The 26316-nt window shown below is 37.5% G+C and overlaps 1 protein-coding gene across 2 annotated transcripts; it reads left to right on the forward strand.

The window, feature by feature from the left end:
• The first annotated feature begins 193 nt into the window (after nucleotides 1–193).
• Nucleotides 194–24447, forward strand: LOC129268451 (cytosolic non-specific dipeptidase-like). 2 transcript variants are annotated; one of them, XM_054906003.2, is made up of 13 exons: nucleotides 194–500; nucleotides 2955–3078; nucleotides 6158–6328; nucleotides 7442–7597; nucleotides 7937–8017; nucleotides 12654–12727; nucleotides 13828–13902; nucleotides 14625–14769; nucleotides 15336–15435; nucleotides 15912–16083; nucleotides 19825–19910; nucleotides 20693–20859; nucleotides 21955–24447. In XM_054906003.2, the coding sequence occupies exons 1-13, from the start codon at nucleotides 469–471 to the stop codon at nucleotides 21997–21999; spliced, it is 1428 nt and encodes a 475-aa protein (XP_054761978.2). In that variant the 5' UTR covers nucleotides 194–468; the 3' UTR covers nucleotides 22000–24447. The 2 variants fall into 2 exon arrangements, with proteins under 2 accessions (XP_054761978.2, XP_063960529.1); XM_064104459.1 differs by lacking the exon at nucleotides 7937–8017 and having other exon boundaries at nucleotides 233–500; nucleotides 21955–23788.
• Nucleotides 24448–26316: the final 1869 nt, after the last annotated feature.

Below are 26316 nucleotides of genomic sequence, written 5' to 3' on the forward strand. Positions count from 1 at the left end.
AAACGGAATTTCAACTTTTAAAAGTTATTTACGTTAATAGTTAATTACATTAATTAATAAATTGGATTGAATAATCGATAGAATTTCAATATTTGATAAAACTTGAGACCACGAATATTTCAGTCAATAAAACTGGATTTAAAATGATGATTGTAGCTAGCTGTACAGCTAGCTGCCCATAAGAAAGTCATATGACAGGTCAGGTGACCGTATGGGAAGCCCGTGACCCACTGAACTAGAAATACGTATTTCTAGTTCAGTGCCGTGCCTTCGAGATCGATCAAGCTTCGATTCGCTTCGGTACATTTTATCACACACACAGCTAAGCCTCAGGCTAAACGCTGCACCCACCCATTCCATTTATTTACCCAAATTCGCATGTCAGGCATTGTGTACAGCTACAAGAGTTTGAAGTGCAAAAGCAGCTAGCTTGGCCTGGTCCAGATATAGAGATCACCGAAAATCGAAATGGCAGATGAATTTCTACCCAAACTTTTCAGGTATGTACAACTATGCAACATTGATTTAAATTTTAACATGATTAATTTTTACTCTTTTTTATTTGTCAAAAGTCTGAGACTGAGGACCTTACTTTAGCCAGTGTCAGAGAGGAGGAAAATAAAAGAACTTCAAGAAGAAGACTGAAGAGAAACTGCATGAACTGACTATTCTAAACTTAAAGCCAGGAGAACGAAAAGTTCAGATGAACTACTTCGGTAGTCCTACTACTAGTACTCAGTAGAAGAATTAACATGATTAAGGAGGGAAGAACGAGAAGAAGAAAAAGGAAAGGAGAAGAAAAAGAAAGAACATGAAGAATGCTCCAACAGAAACTTTAACTAGTTTAAGTTAGGCCTCTGGCTCTGATGGAATAAGTTTTGCTTTGCCTTTGCTTAGATAAAAAAAAAAAAACGAGCGAAGGCCAAACCCACTTCAGTACCGGTACTAAGGCTGTGTGTATTGTAAGTGGCGCGTAAGTTTCGGGTAAATTTCTATGGGCAGACGTAAATGAGGGCAGAAATTAAACAGCCGGGCCGTAAATGAATGAAAGCTAGCGCTAGCCAGCTGACCATTTTTTCCTATGCCTTGGGCTTGGGCCTTGGCTATAATGTCCTTCAAAGAACAAAGGCTTTAAAAGCTACCAAGAAGTTATCAACCTGGCCCTGTTATATAATCGGGCCGTGCGCTGCAAGTTGGTTTAACCTGGTGGATCAGGAGGCTGGAGGGGCAATGCCCTCCCCCCCAAAAAAAAATATAGAGAGAGAGAAAGAGAGAGAAAGAAAGAGAAAAGAGGAAGAAAAAAATAAAGAAAAGGGAGAAGGAAGGGTAAAGAACAGAAATAAAGATAGAAAACAGATCCAGGGGGCCAGGGCTGAAAGGGGCCTTGTCCCCCCCCCAAAAAAAATAAAAATAATAATAATAAAGAGAGAGACAGACGGACAGATTAGAAAAGAAGAAGAAAATTTTGAAAAGTAAAAGGGGGAGAAAGGAGGAAAGATAAAAGAAAAAGGGGAGAGAAGAAAGAATTGAAGATAGAGAAATGGACCAAGGCAAGGACCCTCCTGCCCCCCCCCCCCCCACCAAAAAAAGAGAGAGAGAGAGAGAGACGGCAAGATGAGAAGAAATGAAGGGGAGAAAGAGAGGGAAGAAGAAGAAAAAAAGATGGAAGAGAAGAAAGAACAGTATTAAAGATAGAGAAATGGGGACCAGAGAGGCCTCGCCCCCCCCCCCCCTTTCCCCCAAAAAAAAGGGGGGGGGGAAGAGAGAAGAAGAAAATTAAAGAAAAGGGGGAAATATCAGAAATAAAGAGAGAGAATAGATCCAGGGGCTGGAAGGGACTTGCCCCCCTCCAAAAAAAAACAGGATGGAGAGTTACAGACAGTCAGAAAAGGAGAAGAAAAAGGGGAAAATAGAGAGGGAAAAAAAGAGTAAGAATAAGAAAGAGCATAATTAAAGATATAGAAAGAGACCCAGGGGATCAGAGGGGCCTGCCCCCCCCCCAAAAAAAAAAAGAGAGACAGACAGACAGAACAGGAGTAGAAAAACAGGGGAAATGAAAAGATGGAGATAGTGAGGGAAAAAGATGAAGAATAAAGAAAAAAAAGGGAGAGAAGAAAGAACTGATTTGAAGATAGAGAAATGGATCCAGGGGGCCGGAGGGTCCTTGCCGCCCTAAAGAAAAAAAGAGAGAGACAGAAAGATAAGATGAAGAAAAGGGGAGAGAGGAAGAAACACAATTAAAGATGGGGCCAGAGGGACCCCCTGGCCCTCTTCGACCATTACACTTTAATACACATCCTTTTGTAACAAGCCACCAGTACCACCCTGAAAATAAAGACTCATTTAAGAAACAATGTGACAAAATTGTCCCTGACTATTCAATTAAAAAAAATCAATCTCCATTGGCTCTCTTTTATTAGATAAGCAGTTTTCAGCAGCTTCTTTTTGCCATTGTTTTTTTTTAGCCAGGTCGATCTAACGTTTTGGTTCAAATTGTTTACACAACGGTTCTCACAGAAGGGATATAAAACAAATATATCAGGCGTTTCCTTCGAAAGCATAGTGGGAATTATTAATCCTCGGTTGAACTGGCAATATTACTATTTTTCCCACTATCCCTCTATCACTGTTTTGTTCCAGATCCTGTTTGATGTTGCCTGCCCCATTTTCTTAATCCCTCTTGGCTTGAGGTCTTTTACTGGCCTTACACTAACTTCCCTTTGTGTCTGCCTACTCCTTTTCTTTCATCCCCTTCACTAACCTGATTGGTCTTCTCTACTCACTAATGCCCCTTTTGTCTCCTTGTTTCTAGTGTTGCTGTAGCTTGTTTGTGGTCTATATTATGGTTGTTCCACTTTATATGTTTGTCATTTTGCCTCCGACGAAGATTCTGCTAGGATCGAAAGCTTAGGCCCCTTTTGACTTTCCAAAAAAAAATCATGTTTATTTTTCAGCTATATTGATGAGCACCAGGAGGACTATATCAAGCGTCTAGCCGATGCAGTAGCCATCAAGAGTGTGTCAGCATGGCCGGAGACGAGAGGAGAGATTACCAGGATGGTCCAAAGTGTCGAAGCCGTAAGTCCAAAGTTACAACCATTGTAACTTTGCCATAATTGGAATTACCCGGGAAATATTGTCTGTGATTGGCTGCTCAGCCCTGTTACCATGGTAATTTTCATGGCAAAGTTATCACAGTTGTAATTCTTTGTAAATTTTTCTAATACTCTTGGAGTATTTTTAAAGCTTGTTATTACAGGGGGGGGGGGGGGGATTAGGCCGCTGAGATCTCGGCCATGGGTCTCCCGATTGCCTCAAAATTTTACACAAAGGTCACGAATTATGTAATCTACAAAGTTGTATAGCTAAATTTATGAAAGTCCTTTTATTTTTTATTAATTCATTTTACCAGGTATGCTAATTTATGCGAGAAATCATATATTTTGGTATTTCTCACTAAATAAAGCCTCAGGAATAGCAACTTTTGTATAAATGTATTTCATAACTCTCTCATCATTTCCTGAAAGAAAAAGATAGGTTGTGGTATTATTATTTCTTATGTATTTTATTGATTTCCAATTTTCTCTTATATTTCGTCAAGTGTTTTCAGATGCATGGGTTTGAGTGTGTGCGAATGTGGGTGTGTGAGGGTGTGTGTGTGGTAATTATTTACACTATTTGAAACAATTGTGATACTTACTAGAAAAGAAAATTGGAAAAGCTGATTTTTTTCCATAGGGTTATACACAGAGAAATAGCGAAACTTAAGTGACATGTGTTCTGTAAGCGTAATCTGATACCCGCATGGTAGGATCAGACAAAAAAGTAATGAAATTTTGTTTCGAAATATTGAGGCATTAGGAAGTACCAACAAAAATTTGACAGGGAGTATTAGGGTTGAGGAGCATTTTATAAAACAAATTTTCATTCACCATTCATTATAAGTTACTGAAATACTTGCATCTGGTGCTTGCTTTATTAAGGCACTATGAAGAGAGAAAATTGTATTAGTTTTTGCATTTTTAGAAACCTTTCATTTTTCAACATTTGTACCTGTACGTATACTCACATGTGACAGCACAAAAAGAAAACTTTAAAATTCCATTATTCTCTGCTTTTCTTTGATTTTTTTGCCCCAATTAGCTTTCTTTATCTTTCTGCTTTTGTTAATATTAAACCTGTTTAATATCACAGGGAAGTTTCCCTTTATTATCAACTGGTTATTTCTCAATGACAGACTAGATCATAAGGGTCATGTGACTAAGGTCAAGTTTCAGCTTATCCCTTGATAATGGTTAAGAGGATCTTTGTTAAACTTTTGCTGGTAATATTCAACCTGGCCCAGGTGTGCATACATGAGTGAACAATTTTTGACATTTTCCACTCATACATGTATTCTTCAAAATTATAAGGATGACTTTCTTCCATCAACAAAGTTGTTCAAATGGTTTTCTCAGGACTCCAAGATAGATCCTCATTTGAAACCCTCCAAAACAAGGAAAGTCTTTGATTACTTGTTTTGGGTTTTTTTTTAAGGAGGCTTTAAATTAATTAGGCATACATGTAGGCCTATAGGCAAAATCAGTATGTATATTCTTGTTTTTTCATTTGTACAACGATGCATCAAAATGAAATGTGGTAGAAGAAAAAAAAACCAAGAGTGCCTTTATTATTTTAGCTTTTTGTTAAGAGCTATATGTACATTTCAATTTTCAATGAACATTGTACATGTAGTTAAAATACAGGGTAAAGTTTGGAACTTCCTCAATTTACTTCTCCTCCTGGTACACTGTAGGTTTTCTTTGTATGCAAATGAATTGAAAATGAACTTTTGAAAGCAGTTGCCCTCAATGGATGCCATACTTAGTCTTGATCAATTTAGACTCTTTTATTATCCTCTGGTGACCTGAGAATCTTTTCTCAGGCAAACAAATTATCAGGTTCAAGCCACAAGTAACAATTGGTTTGATGCAAAACATGGTCGGTGGTTCATGATAAATTCCATGACAAACAATAAAAATGTCTTGAAGGAGACTAGGTCAGAATGATATAGAGTCACATGATTTCTGGGTCAGTGTGGGTATGTAGATGTACAGTATCTTGTACCAAATTTTACCTCCCAGCCCAAGTTGTTTTTTAGAAATAAACGCTTGACTTCCCACTCAAGGAAGAATGATAGAAAAGGTTAAGTGACCCGATTCGTCTGACTTGGTAATACCGGTATATCTCTTGTATAGACTGTCAAGGTACATTACTTTGAAGCAGATTTTTTGACCTGACAAGTAAACTAAATTCTGAGACATTCAAAATTACATCTGAAAATCAAATGATTGCTTGGAGAATGGGGGAGGGGGGATCATCAATATTTTAACCTTGTCTACTTGTTGAATTCAAGTTTGCTTGCACTCTGTGAATTGCAATTAAAAGATTCATGAGTCAATAAGTTAAAAATAAATATTAATGTTCATGATTATACACCGCCTCAGGCCAAAAATTCTTTATTTACAGGAAGCCCTACTTTTCACAATCTACTGGCTCAATCATTGAATAAGCTCTAATATTGCAGTGAATGAGGATCTTTATGGGCTCTTTTGATCATTTCGGGGGGGGGGGGGGTGAAATTGCCCCGAGCCCCTTTGTAATTCTATCTCTGACACATCTGTACTTTGTCAGTTGTGGTCATTATTCTTAAGTCCTCAGGCAGGTTTGTTTTCTGAGTTCTGAGCCGGAGGGGGGGGGGGGGGGGCAATATTTTTTGGAAGAGGGAAGTACATAATACGCCATCAATTTCATGGAAAATACAAGTCTCTAATTCTGAAATTATAGGTTTGAAAACACTTTTTTTTTGTGGGTAATCTAAATATTGATATTTTAAAATGAATGGTTGGTATCTTTAATATTCAATTCAGTTTGGATCAAAATCTCTGTTTTATAGCCTTCCTCCATTGCCTTGATTAATGATCATTGGCACTGTAGTCCTAAGTCAGCCAAAATCCAATGGTAGGTTGTAAGAGTAATCAACTGAACAGGTAGGTAAAAATTCTGTATTTATGTATAAAAAATATAAGTACCTGCAAATTTTATGTTTTTAGACTTCCTAGTTTTCTCTTGATATGCACTGTCGAATATCAGTTTGATTGCCCTTTATTTTTTGTAGGAGTTGAAAAAGCTTGGTGCGACAACAGAGTTGGTCCCAATTGGTGAGCAGACTCTCCCAGATGGAAGCAAAATCCCCCTCCCCGATGCCATTCTCGGTTACCTTGGTAACGACCCAGCCAAGAAGACCGTCTGTATCTATGGTCATCTGGATGTCCAGCCTGCTAAGAGGGTATGAATTGATTTAACCTTGGCCCCATCTTACAAGGAGTTGTGATTGATCCAATCAATTGCAACTATGGAAAGCCAGTATCACCAACATTTTTTTATCATGCCATGTCCATATAGCCCATTTATCATTTTGTCTAATTGCCAGTGAAGCATTACCAGTTGTGTCTAATACCATCTTGGTCTAGCATCTACATGGTGTGTTTTCCTTCAGCAAGAAATTTATCCGCACCGTGCTGCACCTGACCCAGGTGAGGTGAATGGGTACTCGGCAGGAGTAATTCCTTGCATGCACTGAGCGCCGGGGTAATAATAGCAGCGCTTTGTATCCTCAGGCAAAAAGCGCTTTATATCCAGCTATCATCATTATTATTATTATCTAACTTTATAGGATTAGATGAATTGTTTATGAACCAAATTTTTGACCAAGTGAATATATAAATCGTTAAATCACTGACCCCCCCTTTCTTTCTTTAATTTGCTCTGAATAATTAAAGGGAAGTTCACCCTAGAGAAAAGTTTGTTGTATAAATAGCAGAAAAAATATATAAAACTATTGGTGAAGGGTTGAGGAAAATCCATTCAAGATTAAGAAAGTTATTAGAATTTTAAGTTTTGGATTAATGACGTCATAAACGAGCAGCTGCCCCATATGTTATGTAATATAAAATGAATGGATTTCATTTTTTTGATGGTTCCTGATGACGTAATTTTGTTTTCTCTTCATGATCGGGTGTGAAATGATTTGTCTGTCGACATACAAAAGGTACAGTAAAAACCATTTTCAATTTCCTGAGAAAATGACATTTATTTCATTTTTTACCATTCGCTATGTAGGAATGCTGCTCGCATATACATGTAACGTCACAAATCACATGATTAAAATTCTAATAACTTTTTAAGTCTTTGTTCATTTTTTCTCAAAACTTTGGCAATATTTTTTATTATTTTTTCTGCTATTTTTACAATAAACTTTTTGTCAGGGTGAACTTCCCCTTTAAGATGGAAAGTGCACTATACAATTACTATATATTATTACTATTATTATCATTATTATTACTGTTATTAATTTTAAATCAACTTGATTCAATCTTTTTTTCCAATATAAATATTTCAGGAGGATGGCTGGGACACTGATCCCTTTGTTCTGACTGAGAAGGACGGGAAGATGTATGGACGTGGATCAACAGACGATAAGGGACCTGTCCTGGCTTGGATTAATGTGATAGAGGCATACAAAGCCTTAGGGAGAGATATTCCTATTAATATCAAGGTGAATAAAGATAATATTTAGAGAAACAAAGAAGGGAAGAGGAGAATGGGGAGGAGGGGAAGCGGGGAGGAGCTTATCAGAAGATGATAAGGGACATTTTTTTTTTTTTCTTGCTTGGATTATTATGTGATAGAGGCATACAAAGCCTTAGTGAGAGAGATTCCTATTAACTGTAAGGTGAGCGAAGAATGGAGGAGAATTAGGGGTTCGGGAATGAGATGAGATCACAGAAATATATTTTGAACAAAAGGTGTATGTTTTATTTATATTTTTAAATAAATTTTTAGGAAAATTATGCTCTGACAATAAATCGGTTAGTTCATCTTCTTTCTTTTTAAGTTTTGTTTCGAAGGTATGGAGGAAAGTGGTTCTGAGGGGTTAGATGAGATGATTGAAAAGAGAAAGGATACATTCTTCAAGGTAAGAGTGATAAAACAAAGTATTTCTCATTCTTTTATTGTTTCATCTTTATTAGTCAAAAGAAGTGATTTACCCGGGTTCATGATACATTAAAAACATACTTGTGCCATCGGCAGGATATTCTTGCAGTTAGTAGTCCTTTGAAGTTATGTATGTTATTATTATTTTTTATATTTATAACGAAGTTTGAAGGGGGTATATACAGAGATGCCAACCGTTACGGATTCGCCGTATTTGTTCCGATTTTATTCCTCCAATTACGGTGTTACGGCAACAATAAAAAGGTTACGGAAAAAACAACTACAATACATGTGTATTGTGTATTGGTGCTGTGCATGTGTATATATGCGTGTATTGTGTATTGTGCATGTATATGCGTGTATTGTGTATACATGTATCGTGCATAGCGCATGCAGCGTGTGTGTGGCCAACGGTAAACCAACGGGAGTTTCTCTACTATAATTTATAAACGCGCGCACTGCCTACTACGTTCATTGAGTTATGCTTTTATCAAGGCTTTCTGATTAGAATTATCGATATCCTGGCCAATCAATGCGAGCGACAAGTTCCGAACGCACGCACATAGACAAGCACAAATCAGCGGCACGAATCGCGGTATAATAGCGACTGGTAAATACGACTGTAAAGATGATGACGTCATCCAAGATGGCAACTTACGATGACCAACGAAGGAATCGAGGATGACTAAGTTTTGATCATCATTTGAAAGGAATTAGCGGTAACTGCGGTCTAAGGTACGATGTTTCTGAATTTTATATATTTTCTCGTAAGTTTGGATGTAATTATTTTTTCATAATGTGACATTTGATGTACCAAAAACGATCCGAAAATCGGGTTTCCGCCGAATGTTAGATCTAACGTTACTGCTGCATGCTGATACGGAACTCGGGGAGCTCCGGCCCGAAAAGCGGTCCGGAGCTCCTTGGGTTACGTACGTATCAGCTAGCCCAGAGATCCCTGGGTTAGCTGATACGTTTGTCTTAATGTACGGGCCAACAACTCTTCAGTCTATGTATTGGTGAGTGGAGCCAACGCGGTTCAGCTGAACAACCAAAATACAGAGACTGAAGCTTTTGGTCTAGCGTTCTATGAGAAACACACAACTAACTACCGTCAGTTTTTCAAACCTAATTGACTTCGTAATAGGTCCATGATCACAACAAGGTAAGAAGCCACTTGGTCCTCCCCCCCCCTCCCCTAAATTTGAGGTGGGGGCAGACCCCCCCCCCACCCTCCTAATTTTTTTTTTTTTTTTTTTTTTTTTTTTTTTGCTTGTCCAATTTTTTACCTGTGACATGTGTCCATCCCAAAATTAAAGGTGGACCCCCCTAAATTTTTTTTTCTTGGACACTGTCCCGGCCCGCGATGAGTTTCAGTATTTTTGGAGGACACCTAGTGGCATCCCTGTATAAACGATGCTACTTCGCGGGTTGTTCCTGAGAAACTCCCATTTGTTCCTGACAAATCTGGTAAATATTCCTGACAACCATCCCTTTAGGTTGGCATCTCTGTATATAGGAATCAGCATACGGTCGGTGGTTGGTCCGTTGCAGATCTTGCGCATCGAACTTCTTCCTCAGTTTTTAACCAATTCTCATGAAACTTGGCTCACATATTGGTGTTGGGGTAAAGATGTGCAAGACATTGTTGTATGTGTCGGAAACTGTGTTGCCATGGTAACAGGATATTATGGCAAAAATAAGGTATATATAATCTTGCAGTTCACACTACTTCCTCAGTTTTTAACCAATTCTTATGAAATTTGGCATACACATTGGTCTTGAGGTAAAGATTGCAAGTCATATATAATGTGTGTGATAGAAATCATGTTGCCGTGGTAAGAACATATTATATGGTGAAAATCGGGTGAAAATCTTGCAGTTTGAATTACTTCAATTTTCAACCAATTCTCATGAAATTTGGTTATTGAGGTAACGATTTTTGAGACACATATTTTGTTTGTGTTGGAAATCAAGTTGCCATGGTAGCAACATATTATATGCCCCAAATTAGGTAAAAATCTTGCAGTTATTACTACTTCATCAGTTTTCAACCAATTATCGTGGAGGAGGAGGAGGGAAGGAGAAGAATAGGAAGAGGAGGAAGAGGAAGGAGGAAGAGGTTACTAAATGTGCAGAAAACAAAAACATAGATATTGTTGATATGATATAATCACAAATTTAGCTTAGAAACAAAGAAATTAATTATTAATGACACCATGCAGTAAAAATTGTAATTGGCTTTTCCACTTATGGTTTCAGAATTATATAATTCATATTTTTTATTACAATACATATTTGGAAAGCCTTTTCCTCTCCAAGAAAATTATTATAATTTATTCATAGCTTTCATTGATTATCATCCATGGGCATTATTATTAACATTAATACTGCTGTTATTGTCATCATTATAAGGAGGAGGAAGGTTGGAGGAGGAGGAGGAAGAGGAGGAGGATAAACAGATAGACTTAGGTCATGTGAACAAGTTAATGACCTGTACAATATTCACATCTATAGGTCTAACAATTAGTTTAATGTCTTGTATCATTTTCAAACCCTAACAAATGCAGTTGTAGACCGTACCTGACTGAAAGTTTTGCAGATGATTACCTATAGCAAATTCCTCTGAAATGATTTTACACACCCAACTCTCCTATTTTGGATCTTTATATAAACAACTTTTATGTAGTTTTATGACAGTGTCTTTCAAATACAATAAAAAAATCTTAGACTTTGGGTTTATATATTGTAATATAAATTTCATTTAATACCAAGCTTTCATCCATTATCCAGAATATTTTCTCTATATTTGAAGACATGCAGTTTTATCTAGCATTGCATGCAGAAATTCTGAGTTTGTTTTATAACGTGTACATGTACCAATATTTTGTGCAGAAATGTTGTACTTTGATTTATTTCTCTGTAATTCATATATTATGACCCAAGTTTTTTATTTTTAATCGAAAAAATGAACTTTGCCCTGACATTTTACAGCATGTCTTAAAGCAATAATACCAAGTAGTTTTGCAGAAATGATTTACATGTACAGCCAGATGTACATGTACATTGCATTTATTGCCTTGAATTATTGCCTTGTCAGCATGAATTTCAGAGTACCTAATACTTTCCAACTGTCTGGAAATCTTGTTCTTTATTATTAACAGTAGTATTATGATATATCATATGAAATACATTATCATATACAGTGCGTCCCAGAAAAAACGAAACCGAGATTTAGCGATGATTTATCATAACTTAATCACAAATACAATAGACAAATGACCTACCAATGTAAAGCTTAGAATCTCCTCTTTCATCTGATATTACTTAAATTATTCCTCATTCACGCATGAGTGAGCAAAAACAATTTGAAGAAAGGATACCAAAAACTCATTTGGCGGGGGGTATCTAAATTTCAAAAAGAAAATCACATGTCTTAAAAGTTCAATATCTGCTCTTTAATTTGATACCTCAATTACAGAAAATGGTCAAGAAATAACAAAATTCTGGTTATTTGAAATAACGCTTGAATTTCCATAATTTCATTAAATAAACTGTTTTCACCAGTTTCCCACAGAAGCTATCGCATGGTTAACAAAAGACTTAATGCATGGCTGATCGTAAACAAAACGGAGTGTCGAGTGAGTTTGAACGCTAGCCTGTAAAACCTCTTTATTTTATGAAATTATTGAAATTCAAGCCTTATTTCAAATAACCAGAACTTTGTTATTTCTTGACCATTTTCTGTAATTGAGGTATCAAATTAAAGAGCAGATATTGAACTTTTTAAAAATGTGGTTTTCCTTTTGAAAGCCAGATACAACCCGCCAATTGACTTTTTGGTATCCCCTCTTCAAATTGTTTTTGCTCACTCATGCGTGAAGGAGAAATCATCTAAGTAATATCAGATGAAAGAGGAGATGTTAAGCTTTACATTGGTAGGTCATTTGTCTATTTTATTTGTGATTAAGTTATGATAAATCATCGCTAAATCTCGGTTTCGTTTTTTCTGGGACGCACTGTATATCATATAAAAGAACAAATGCAAGCAGGAGGATAATGAGAGTCTGAATGCTTATTCTGAAATCCTGACCATCTTATTTTTATTTTCTGCTGTATCAAAATTTCATGTTTATGTAGTAATTACATACATATATTTCTGATAATTACATGTGTATCTGATAATTACCTGTATGTGCATATCTGATAATTGTATGTACTGATAATCATAATGTGATAATATACTGTATGTCTGATAAGTATGCACTCAGCAAACACAAACTTTGCTTCACTTTGTGATTAATGTGATATTAGAAGTGGATTGTGTTTGATATACACGCAGAGAAAATATCTGTGAATCTCTTTACAAGTGTTTGTATAATTTTAATGGATTTTTATCACATGCATGTTTGTCACTTAATGTTAAGTGTCTCAGTTAATGACATTTATCAATATTTTTCATCAGATTTGGATCATGTAACATGTTTTTATTTATGTGGGGGACAATATATGCCCAGCTAATTCTGTGAATAATTTTTGATCACGCACCTTCATTATCACTCTGTGTTTATACTGTCTGAATTAATGACTTTTCTTGTTTGTTTTTTTATTGACAGGATGTTGATTATGTGTGTATATCAGATAACTATTGGCTTGGCAAGCAGAAACCTTGTATCACATATGGTCTAAGGTAAGTTTATCTTTTAGAGGTCATTCTGACATGTCATCATGTACACTTAATGGGGGAGTTCATCCTGATGATAAGTATTAATTAATTAAAGCAGAAAAATGTTGGTGAAGGTTTGATGAAATCTCATCAAAGAATACGGGGTTATGAATTTTTTTTGATTTTGTAACGTCACAGATGAGCAGCTCTTCCATGTGTTGTGTGATATATAAATACCATAAAAATCAGATTTCCCCCCCAAATTAAAGGTCCTTATTCTGATGTTTGATTTAATGTAAACTCTGGTCTAAAGTTGTGGTTACTATGGGAAGCCAATTGCAACATAAATCTATCACAGTAGATGTTCAATTTATCAGCTCATTTAACTCTTAAGTTATTCTTAACTGTCTGGGAAGGATAAATAAGTTAGCTGTCTTGACCATTAAAAGATTGGGAAAGAGCACAAAAATATGGACATTTTTGCTTCCTATAATTTAGCACAGAGTTTGCCACAGAGTTAACCCTCACTTTAGAAAATTGGCCAAAGTGTATGTATCTATGTGGGGAACATCAGACACATCAATTGATACCCATTTCTATAAAAGAAAAGTATTTGTATTCATCACGTTCCATCACATAATGGAAACTAGGGCATATATATATTACATGATATATGATGGAGCTGCTTGCATATGATGTCACAAATTCAAAACTGAAAAATCAATAATTAATTTATTCTTTCTGCTTTTGTTTAAAACAACTTATCGCCATGGTAAACTTCCCCTCTTAAGTGGCTTTGCCACAGCTACTTTCATGGAGTATTTTGACATGTAGTCTTAAAAACGATGACCACTTCTATCTTTACAACATTTGCCAAGAAATGAAATGTTTTTAGTATGCTGCAACACAACCCTATTTTTCTCCACCAAAAGCAGGGGGGGGGTTGTTGTTGACCTATCCAGCTTCCAATAATTTTAGGTGTTTATGTAATGTATGAAGTATAATTTTTTGCATTTAATTTCATGTAAGAGTAATAAATGTCATGGAGTCAGTTATCTGGAGTTAACACTCATATACCATGCTTCATACTTTAAGAGTGTTACATTTATTTTTGATATTCACAGAGGGATCTGTTATTTCTTCATTGAGGTCGAGTGTGCCAAGAAAGATCTCCATTCCGGTGTCTTTGGAGGCTCTGTGTAAGTTTCATGTCACACTTTGTTAAGAAATCTTTTGATTGGTCAATCAATATTCATTGTCGAAAAGGGCAAGCCATTGATCACAGGGTTGATGTTTATTACCGAGTCTATTGAATGCAATTAATGCAATTAATCATACAAGTGAGCCGTATGATCAATTTTTTTAAAGCTTGAGTCACTGGGCCTCGGTTTCTTCAATAGTGCATTATCCCACCGCTGCCATCACTATACAGATTGGTAAAGAATCTGTGGTAGCTGTTATAGAATAGTCACATGATTAAAATTTAAAATAATGACTGGCATCATAAGTCACCAAGCTTAAGGTTGGGAGGCATTTCTATTCCCAGGTATCCTAATACCGGAAAGGTCCTTTGGCTGGACAAGACAACAAATTTTAAGAACTTAGCAATCAATATTTCATAAATTGAAAATAATGTCGGACAATATTACAAACCTTCACGATCATTACGTACTATCTGATGATTGTACGTTGAGAAATCTCAGAGCAAATGATGATCGATGTTTTCATACGGACAACTCCCCCCCATCCTACTATTCCACAGACTAGTCCATCCTGATAACGGCATGAACATACTTGTCGAAATGTCAAGTCTGGGTGAAACACGTGTTTTCAAGAATACATGGTGTAGATTAAGCCTCTACCTTGATTCATTATTTTCCATTGCAATCTTTAAATAATAGTACTATTCTATTCATTGTAGGCATGAGGCCATGCGAGATCTGGTAACTCTCTTCGGCAGTCTTCAGGATAACAAAGGCAAGATTCTGGTTCCTGGAATTTATGACTCTGTCGTAGAGGTCACATCGGAGGAGGAGGCCCTCTATGGTCCGATAGATTTCTGCTTGGTGAGAAAAATCAATAAATAACCCTGTGATGCCACCACACTGTACCGCGGAGTGCCTGTTGTGTAAGGGGGTGCCATGTTGCGAAGCACTATCATGCGTTCATTTCAAGTACAGCTGCATAATGATGAACAATCATAGACACGTCTGAGCAAGCGAACGTATTCCTATGCATACATAATTGCCCTATGCGGTAATAGTAGCACAGTAATGGCGGTTTGAACATTAATAAAGCACACATCAAGTAATTTCACAGAAAACAGCAAATTTCATTTTTTTTACCCCAAGGTACCAAATAATACATTATATCCATGCTTAAATTTTGAAGATCCCCCTTTTTTTGCCTACATATAATTTGCTAATTCTACTTGAAAATGCCATTAATGTATGACACTTGAAGCTAATAGGGCAAGTTCATCTCAACATAAAGTTGATTCAAATAAAAAAAGGAAAAATTCTGTATGCAAAAATAACAGCTCATACAGTAGGTTATTTGAGTATCTATGTGATCATGACCTTTGACCTTTGCTCTTGGTACTCATTAGCTTTTAACCTTTGACCATAAACAGGAGGAATATCGGAAGGACATTGGCGCCAATGAACTTCTACACAGCAGCAAAGAGAAGATACTTCAACATAGATGGCGCTTTCCTTCCGTCTCTATTCACGGTACGAGGGTAGAGATTTAACTATTTTAGAAAATTGTGACTCCAAAATTTTCATCGTTTATTTAGTCCTCAAGCCAGAGATGACTGTACTTACTAAAACATACCCAGTTAGGAGGGGTTTTGCATTTTTCAAGATACTTTGTAGCCCTTTTAAAAAAAAAACTCCCTAAAAACAGCAATATTTGTTTAAAAATTTCTTGGTAGGATTTAGTACAAGAAGGGGCTACAAAACCACAAATTTCATCCATTTGCATAGCTTTGCTCACTTTGATATATGATATTGGAAAACCCCTGTTTTTCAACCCCCCAAATTTACTCATCTGTCTATCAAGAAACATTAGAGATATGTTCATACTGATCTCCCACCTCTAGCAATCACTAGGCAGTTACTACTAATATGTTTCTGAAATACACTGTTTGGTTTGTGTAATAACATATTCTATGGCTAGAATAACATCTTATTATTCCACCAATCAGGGATTGAGGGAGCATTTGATGAGGGCGGGGCTAAGACGGTCATTCCGTGTAAGGTGACTGGAAAGTTCTCTATCCGCATCGTCCCCAACCAGACTCCAGATGAAGTCAACAAGCTGGTGATTGCTCATCTCAATAAAGTCCACGCCGATACTGGCTCTCCAAACATCATGAAGTAAGTCAGTTTTGAGAGGATTGTGGTGAAATGAGCGAATTTGAATAGGCATAGGGTGATGATGATGGTGATGACGATGCAGATTGCATGATGATGATGATGATAATTACTATATTATGATAATGGTGATGAGGAGGAGGATGATGATGATGCTGATTATGATTAGGCTTGGGCGATTCCCAGCTTTCTTAGAATCGATTCCGGTTCTAACCCAAAGCTTTAGTTCCAAGAGGAGTGGAGTCCATTACACCAGTGAATCAAAGAAAATATGGGATGCATGCCGTTCACTCGCGCATTGATACGTTCCTAAGGGAGGGAGGGAGGGAGGGAGGGAGGGAGGGAGGGAGGGAGGGAGGGAGGGAGGGAGGGAGGGAGGGAGGGAGGGAGGGAGGGAGGGAGGGAGGGAGGGAGGGAGGGAGGGAGGGAGGGAGGGAGGGAGGGAGGGAGGGAGGGAGGGAGGGAGGGAGGGAGGGAGGGAGGGAGGGAGGGAGGGAGGGAGGGAGGGAGGGAGGGAGGGAGGGAGGGAGGGAGGGAGGGAGGGAGGGAGGGAGGGAGGGAGGGAGGGAGGGAGGGAGGGAGGGAGGGAGGGAGGGAGGGAGGGAGGGAGGGAGGGAGGGAGGGAGGGAGGGAGGGAGGGAGGGAGGGAGGGAGGGAGGGGGGAGGGGGGGAGGGGGGGAGGGGAGGGAGGGGAGGGGAGGGGAGGGGAGGGGAGGGGAGGGGAGGGGAGGGGAGGGGAGGGGAGGGGAGGGGGAGGGAGGAAAAAGTTGCACTTCACCGCGTGTATACACGGAACTCCATAGCAGGCTCTTAAGGCCACCGCACATCTTACGACCCGACTGGTCGGCGACTGGCTTAAAACTGAGTGAGGGGAGATTAATCGCAAGGCAGTCGTAAGCCTCGACACCGCACACCTTGCGATCTGATCTGCGACTCACGCATGCGCTTTTTGCTTTTTGGCATAGCAACTGAGAAAGTGCGCTTACTATTGCGTATGTGCGTTGTTTATCATAATACGCATCGTGCAACTCTGCTGTGTGATTGGCTGGAAGTTGGATTGAGCTTGCGATCCAGTCATAAGGATTCGACATGTCAAATCCTTGCGATTTTCCTTGCGACTTGTCTCTGACCGGTCTGCGATGCTCAAGCTGACAAGAGCTGTGACGTCACATCTCCCCTCACTCAGTCGCAAGCCAGTCGGCGACCAGTCGGGTCGTAAGGTGTGCGGTGGCCTTAAGACACGTTGCAATCCATCGTGTGTGGCCCCCTGCTGTGACTGTATGTGCTGGGCTGTCGTGTTATCTTCGGACCAAGGTCAAGAAACAGGTGTTTTGATACTGTTCGGGCTTATAGTACTTGGAGAAGAGAATTGGTGAAAAAGAAACTGGGGTATAGTGTTCTCAAATGGAGGTTTTTCGTCATGGGTTAATAGCTTGAACCATTATCAGCCACTACATGTACGTCTATTTACTTTAGACGTAAAATGTTGGAGGCATGATATCTTATTCAGTAGATTGGGGGCTTTGGTTTCGGGTGAGCCGGGTTCAATACCCACTTGGTGCGCTTGTGCGCTTTAGTAAGGTAATTATCGTCATGACCAGGTCCCAAGGACCCTATGCCAATTGAAGAGCCCTGGGCATCTTTCTTTCATTGTACTCACTAAAGGTCAATCAACTATTTCCATTCTCTGCAGTGGAAATGTTTTTGCCATTTTTTCAGCAACAAATAACAATGTTGCCATTATTCACCTTTTTGACTTCATCAAGTAGGGCCTTCCATTCCTCTTTCATGGAATCCAGTGTTTCATCATCTATCAAGTTGGGTAGGTAGTCGATCTCTCTACAACAATACATGCTTCTTTCACACAACTTGCAGGTTTTTCATTTCCCTGTCTCTTGCTGGCCAGGGTGTTTACCACAAATTCTAGGCAAACCTTTCGAAACTTGGATCGATAATTGCCCATCTTGAATTTTATGCTGTTCTTCCATCCAAACCATGTTCCATTAGGTTCCTGTAGGCATGGATTCTTCTACACCAGTCTTCAAGCCACACTTGATAAGGGTTCTTCCGAGGAATTTGCTTCATACATGAAAATTTGTTGAGCCAGCTTTTTCCGATATGTCATGCCTGTTAATACCTTCTTTCAAAGGAGCATCTGTTGCTCTGTTCTGCTTCTTACCATTGCTCAACTGTATTTCAGTGTCATATGCAGAGTAGTGGGTTTCACGGTACACCATGTATCTTTCGTGGGCACCTGTTGGTCCTGAAAACACCAAACTCGACGTTTCAACAAGTGTGTTCTTGTCATCTCAAATGGGGAATTGAGTAGGCGTGTATTCTGCTGGGACATAGAACCCTTGGTGTGAGGTGATGGGCTGAAACCAAAAGATGAATCATCGGACAGCATCAGTGTAACAACAGAAGGAACTGACTTTAAGAACGACTGGTGAATCTTTTACATGCTATATAATCACCAATGAACATTTAATGGTGAATATCATTTACTACAAGAAAGGATCACCTGACCAGTCCTTTAAAGTCACTCTAAACTTACGAACAGCTTTATGAAACTTGCCAGTAGTTTTTTGTAAAGAGAAAACCACAACCTCCAAAGTATCCTTGTCCTTGATATCATTTACACTTTCAAGATTAACAAAGTCGCTGACGTCTTTGTTGAAGTACCGCAGACAAAAACGACCCTTTAATTAAAATATCTGTCTATGATGTCAATGAGTGACTTGACCTCATCTGGTAGGCCACTTGGTAGTATCAACTTTCTGTAATCACCATGTATGATGGTGTGTCCATAACTTGCACACATTTAAACAATTATCATGAGGTTGATTTTCAATCAAAAATTTCTGACAGTTCACACAAAAATATTCAAAATCATAAATACCAAACGGAAGGCAAGATCCCAAAGTCAAATTCGCTTGATGGAATTATAAATTAGGTAAAGGGTTTCGCTGGTATTGCGATCTCAACATTCCATGGCTATCGACACTTGCGCGCTCGGCTGAAAAAGTGTCATTAAAAAGTTTGACCTTGATTTACGCACGATCGTTTTGCAAAGCTTTAGAAAAGAAATCAAGCAAACAAAGGTAAGATAATTGTATCAGATGGAGGTTAAAATGCCTTGAATTCAGTCGGTATCTCATTTTACTTATTTGGAGGCCTCTGCTTGCAAATTGGTGATTTCTTGATGCTTGTGGAGAAGTTCAGATTTTTTGGAGCGGACGCAAAAGGTAACAAAATTTGCCAATTTTTTGCCAAAATTTTCACAAATTGAGACCTTTCCTTCAAGAAAATTACCATACTCAGTAATTTTGGGTCGCTTTTTCTGTTGGTGATATCAGTTTTTCAGGATATTAATTAGATATTGAGTTATTCCACCGTGCGCAAAATTACGTAACGGGTGAATCTAGGTCACACTGCCATACAACAACTTTTCTCAGCTTGAATACATGCATTCATGCTTTCTTCTGAATCAGGTAAAAAGTCACCCATAGCCAATGTTTCTTGTTCATGTATTATTGGTGCTACCAGCTTGGTGTAACTGATTGGTCATACCGAGCTGTACTTCCAAGCTCCGATTTGGGAGTGATAAAATGTTAAAAAGATGAAGGGTGATAATGATGATGTGTATGATATTGATGATGGTGATGAGGATAATGAATCAATCATATATCATATATAAATCATATATGTTATATATTCTCTCACTTTCATCCTCTCTTTCTAAAGAGCGTCATCTTACCATGGTGGTGAATGCTGGCTGAGTGATCCAAGTCATCCTCACTATCAGGCTGGAATCAAGGCTACAAAGAGAGGTCAGAGGTCATTATGTCACCTAAGCAACCTGTCTAAAGTCTGTGCGGAGTGTGCGCCAACCTTTAATGCGCTGCAAGTGCGACCCACTTTGTTGCAGTAGGATTGCAGACCAAATCTCACACATTTAAAATATCAAATTTTTCTGCGATTTTGCTAATTTCAGTCAATCAGAATTGTCCTAGACGATAACATCATGGCCAATTTTCTGCGCTTCTGCAGCGCAGACAACATGCGTGCAAAAGAAGAGGCGCCATGAGATGAAGCGCACTGCAGAGCTTTTGCAATGTGTGTGCTTGCCTGCAATGCGATTGCACTGAGATGCGATTGTCAACTTGTTGCAATTGGATCTTGGTGTGTGATTGTGTCTGATAATGTGCGCTGGGATTGAAGCATATTTTTGGTAATTCTTGCTTATATTATAAATGATTTTTATGCCGAGAAAATTTATAAATTGAACTTGGACTAAATGCTATACTGACAGGCTTGTCTTGTTTTGAAAATAGATAGAAATAAAAACACCTCTGTTTCATTAAACTATTACAAGCATATTAGGAGTCTTATATAGTGTAGTGGAATGTATACTTTAGTGAATATTTTCTGTGCTCTTTAAATCTTTATAATGTTTTAATTATTAATGAATTAAGTAATGGAAAGCAAGTGAATGCATCAAAGTATCAATCAGAATTTGTTTAACATCCTTATTCTCATTGCATTGAAAAATATATATGTTCCAGTTTGATAGAAGAGACTCATGGCTATCACTTTTTATATTTCTATGTAGTGCACGGAGTTACTCCTGATATGACAAGAGAGGGCGGTAGCATCCCTGTTACGCTATCTCTTCAGAAGGCAACAGGCAAGAATGTCATGCTCCTGCCAATGGGGGCAGCAGACGATGGTGCCCACTCACAGAACGAGAAGTTTGATCGCTCAAACTACATCAATGGGGTAAGTTTAGAACTTGATTTTTACTCTTGATACATGTGTAACCCAATGGATGGTGTTCTGAACTTGGATTTAATTTGAATTTTGGTCTAAATTTGTGGTGCAACGGTTAGCCAATAGTGACATAAATTTTTAACAGTAAAAGTTCCATTGATATTAAAGCTCATATAATTTACTTGGGTCATTCATCACTGTCTGAAAATAATAATTGAAAAAGTTTTTATTTACCATTGTAGCATGACGAAAGAGCACGGTTAGCATAAGAAACATACAATGTAAACAAAATTTTAACACTTTTGGCTTCCCATAGTTTTAGCAAAGAGTAGGGACCAATGTGAATAAAACCATAAGAGGTTGCCAAACTTAGAGAAATCAGTGAATAATACTTTGAAAAGCAAAATAAACAGAACTCGAGTAATTATTGAGCAATTTAAGTATATGATATAAAGTAAAAATACTATTCAATATTTAAAAAAATAAATTATTGGAATAAAGTGGCTGTGAGAATGTTTGTTGAAATGACTGCCCTAGTAAATAACAAACCTTATGGGTATGAAGATGCCATGGTGTAGTGGTTCTGACTCCAGTTACTTAATCAGAGGGTTGTGGATTCAAATTTCAAATACTACTCCAGGCATTAATTTCCTTGAATCAAATTTATTATGCTGCACTAAACTAGATCCAGTTGAGGTGAATGGGAACCCAGTAGGAATTTATTCCTTGAAACGCAGTGTGCTTAACAGCTGCTCTACTAAAGCAAGGTTATTGATACTGTAATATTGTAGAGTGCTTTAGAGACTTCTGATAAAGGATGTGTTAAACACTAGCTAGCATAGTTATTATCAATATGATAAATTTATAATTTCATGGTAGGTGATGAAATATTCCCAAAGGAAAAAGTAGATTCAAAAGATAAAATGAGAAAGGATTCTATAAAATGCATGAAACCACATAAAAGCAATTATTAACTGTACAGGGCAGTAGAAATCGGTTCTGATTTCTTGGGATTTGTAATTTCTTTTAAAAACTTAATAGCATTATCAAAATAGCCTGTTATTGACATCTCTGAAAATATCACTCTACTTCTCTTTGATACAGGTCAAGCTCTTGGGTGCCTACTTTGAGGAAGTTGCCCTTTTGTAGGAACAACAGCTAGTTTCCATGGCAACCATTCCATTTCTGTCAAGGCTTCCAACATACTCCCCCCCCCCCTCCACCAAGACACACCACCTCCTAAACCATATCTCTTGAAAATACCATCAAAAGAGAGGATGCTCCCGGAATGCAATGTGATAAAAATGTTGCATAGTTTTATTCGACTGAAATTGATATTAGAACATGGTTGAGATTATAGACACTGTGTATAATTGTCTTCCATCATTCCTTATTTTAGCTTATTTTCCATTCCATTATGTCACAGTAGACATATGTGTTGGTATTGTTGGAATGCTCCCCAGGGAGTGGAGAAAGTGCATAATGCGGGCAAGCCAGGATCTAATGACTGGGGAATGATATATCTGTTAAGTGCTTAGAGAAGTTGTTGCGATATATAAGTGCTATATATTATAAAAGAGTACACATGTATATGAACATTGTTGTGAATATCATATATTGAGGATATATCCTCTCCTTTTTTTTTCTACAAGTAACTCGGATCAACTCAGACTTTTCTTATTTTGTTTTTTAAACGAAAAATTGTCTAGATGTTGAATATTTTGCTGTGTTTGAGCTTTGATGTATTGAATTGTTACTCTGTCAATGTCCTCTGCTTCAATACCTGCATACTAATAATGGCAAACACAGCTTTGTAATATTTCTATTTTTTCTCAAATAATTCAGTGGTTCTTGTGTTATGCCTGCCATAGATGATGCAGTACTATCGTATCTGTAAATCATGGTAACATTTTATGAGAAATTTGGGATTAAATATAACTTGAAATGGACATTTCCATTTTCTTGGAAGATAAAAAGCTCCTCTTAGAATTATCCACTGGGAGCTTAACTTCATTTTGGTACAGTATAGATTAATGCTCCCACAGCGGGATACAGTAGTTGTGAAATCCATTCATTTTGGTTTTCTTCCTATAATATGCCAATATTTATTCTGACTGTAAAGAAGCATGGGCAGTGTTTCATGAGCTTGACGCAAATAAGTCGGTCATTTTCGATCTTAGCCAATCAGGTTCAAGGATTTCAGTAGCTTATAACAGTTGCTTCATGGAAGGTTTACAAAGGTCCTGTAACAAAGGTTAGCTCAATGAAATGGCCTATCAAGCTCATTGTTGCATCCGCATTTCGCTCAGTAGACTTACTAGGAACCAATCAGAATTGTTTTCTTCAAATTAGGGATTAATTGCTAACGTTTGTGTTACTGGGCCCTGGTCGTGGACGATTACTCTTATCAAAATTTGCGAAGTGAACTAAAAAGTCTCCTCCAGTTTGAAGTATTTGTGATGAGCATAGGGCTGTGCATTGCGATTAAAATATCATTTTTGTCTCTTTTGTGCATTTTGATTCAGGGTAGTGATTAGATTTATTGATGGCATGTTTTAATTGGTCCTAATTTAATAAAATAAAATTGTATTTGGTGACACTTGTGTATGGTTAAAAAAAATCAAGCTCGTGTAGCGGTGCAAATTCTAGAAAATTGTCTTTTAACTATCTCAGTGTGACATTGAAACTGTTTATCTGGTTTGATATTCTCATTTCATTGATTACAGCTCTAAAACCCTTTCTGGAACTGTCTATTCAAACTTTTTTCAAACATCTTTGCCAATCTATTTATATATTTTTCTCTGCTTCAAAAGAGCTTACTGTTTTTGTTTGATAAAAAGAATTTTGTTGTTGCATAGAGTAATTGTCGTTAATCAATAGTGTGTGTGGTTTCATCTGGATTAAAATAAAACTTTAAAATTAAAACAAAATGTTCCACAAAATTTGAGATTAGAGGTCTTACCCCAGTAATTTCATTTAGTATACTAGTATATATATATATATATATATGTATGTTGTAATACATTATGGCTTGTTGGTTAAAATAGCAATAATATCTGTACAGTTTGTTCCAAGATTTGTAATTGTGTATTTCAAGAGAAGTGCAATTCTTTACATTTTTATATAACAAGGGGGTCCTGAAAATTCTGTCTTGATTTTGGAGAATTGCAATGCCTTATATTTGAAAGGTAAATCAGTTATCAATCATTTATTAAATCACTTAATCTTTCGGGATTAAACTTGGAATGGTTACCATACACAATACAATATACCATGGTAATGTAATTAAAAGAAAATTTCAACTATTTTTTAAATATATAATTCAATTACTGTTCTAATGTAGTAGGTAAAAAGGACATTATTTTACAAGTTCTAGGAAGTTTATCATGAAGCAAATAGACATTTTCACTGACTAATGTGTTCTGAGCCAATCAGATGCAAGGATTTCAGTAGCTTATAACAGTTGTCAGTTGAAATCAATATTTGTTTCATGAAATACCCCCCAGTTTTAGTATTTAGCATGATAAGAATGACTGTATATTGAAGAATGTTCATGCTTCAAAAGTCTGAGAATTAAATAATCTACCAATTTTCTTATATATGCATATTTTGTTTGTTTTTTTGGTTCACTTTTTTGCCCTTTTTCTCACTTATTTAATCAAATTTCAGGGTCTTTTTTCTATGTTTTTGACCGGCTCATCCTCCAGACAGTCATTTTATGCCTCCTCTGACATCTCTTTATTTTGTTATTCTTTGTCTTATAAAAGAGCTTTCAGGTGTGTGTGTGGGAAGGGTGGGATACGCGAGGCCGTGTGCTAAATAGGTTTGTCTACATCAACAACAAAAAATCCTGTTTTGCCCGATTTTTCAATATAAACTGATATATACATAACACCCTATAAAGCGCCATAGTCATTTATGGGCATTTTGAAACCCAAATCAAAGATTAATAATATTTTAGGAGAAACAGGAAATCATTTGGAGACAAATTAATCCTCAGCCTCGCGAGACCTGTACGAAAAACGGTGCCCTTAACAAAATTTGACAAATTAACAAAATTTTCAAAGACCCTGACAACGGATGTGGGTCCATGGGGATCAAAAGAACCCCCCTTCCTCCAAAAATGAGATAATGAAAGAAAGGGAGAAAGTGGAAAGAAATAGATAAATTTAGAGAGATAGTGATTTTTTTTTAAAGAGTGAGAGAAGGGAAGGGCTCGAAAGGAAGTGCTGGAAAGATAAAGAAAGTATAAAGGGAAAGAGAAAATATATAAATGTAAAATAAGAGATCAAGATAAAGAGAAGGAAAAATGGAAATGGTATCCTACGCCCAAAGACGTAATAATATATTTATGCTTATGCCCATTATAGGCCTCGCTTAGCTTGCCCCCACTCATCCCCCTCAAAAAGAGAAAGAGATTGGAAAACAAGTGGAAGAAAATCTAAAAGGAAAAAGAAAAGAGTTAAAATATAAATAAAGTGGGAAAGCATGCGGAGGCAGAGTCGAAACTGCTATATACATAGCAAGTGGCGAATACAGGGGGGGGGGGTTCACATCCGGCCCGTGCGCCCCCCCCCCCCATGTATCCGCTACTTGCTATGTATATAGCAGTGTGCTCTCTTTTAAAAATCACAGCATATATCTTTATGGAAATATGTCGTTAATCCACTAGTGTGGACGAAATGACCTTCAATTTTTGGTGAAAACCTTTTTTTTTGCTTGTCAAATTTTCATCGGAAAAATGTGCCCCCCCCCCCCCCTTTGGAAAATCCTGTATCCGCCCCCGTCTATAGTAAAAAGGAAAGTAAATAAACAAGGAAAGAGAGAAGAAAAGATCACTGCAAAAACAAACAGAAAGAGTGTCTATATAGGAAGAAATATGCTACTTGATTTTATCTATAAAATGAAGGATCTAGGAGCCAAAAGGCCACTGTCTCCTACCAAATGGGGGTGATCTAAGCAGATTTAGGTTGCCATAGCGGCTTTTGGGCGGAGAAAAGGGGAGGGCCGGGGAGAGAAAAAGAAGAACAAAAAAAGATAAGAAAATGAAAAAAAAATCGACTAATTACGTTGAGTGACATTACTTTACTGTGCCTTTGTGTTTCTTTTGAAATAAAAGTACCTTTTGTCTCACTAAACTAAACAGTATTCAATACCAGATTGGTCTAAAGACATACGTACGGCACCCCTCCCCCGATTTTTCGACTTAATAAACACGTTTTCACGACTTTTTAAAAAGCGCCACGGCAACAATACGAAAAAACCAAGGGTATATAGACCCGCACCCCTTCCCCCTCCCCGGCTTGCCAAAACCTGGATCCGCCTATCGAGGGGATGGTTGTCAAAGAGATAGACACAAAGTAAAAACCCCGGGTAAAAACGCTGTTTAAAATTTTACACCACGCTGTAGGCCTACTATGAAATTTAAAGTAGTTTATTATTATGTCTTATCAAAACTTGTTTCCA

The sequence above is a fragment of the Lytechinus pictus genome, chromosome 9 (assembly GCF_037042905.1).
Source record: "Lytechinus pictus isolate F3 Inbred chromosome 9, Lp3.0, whole genome shotgun sequence".
Lineage (NCBI taxonomy): Eukaryota > Metazoa > Echinodermata > Echinoidea > Temnopleuroida > Toxopneustidae > Lytechinus > Lytechinus pictus.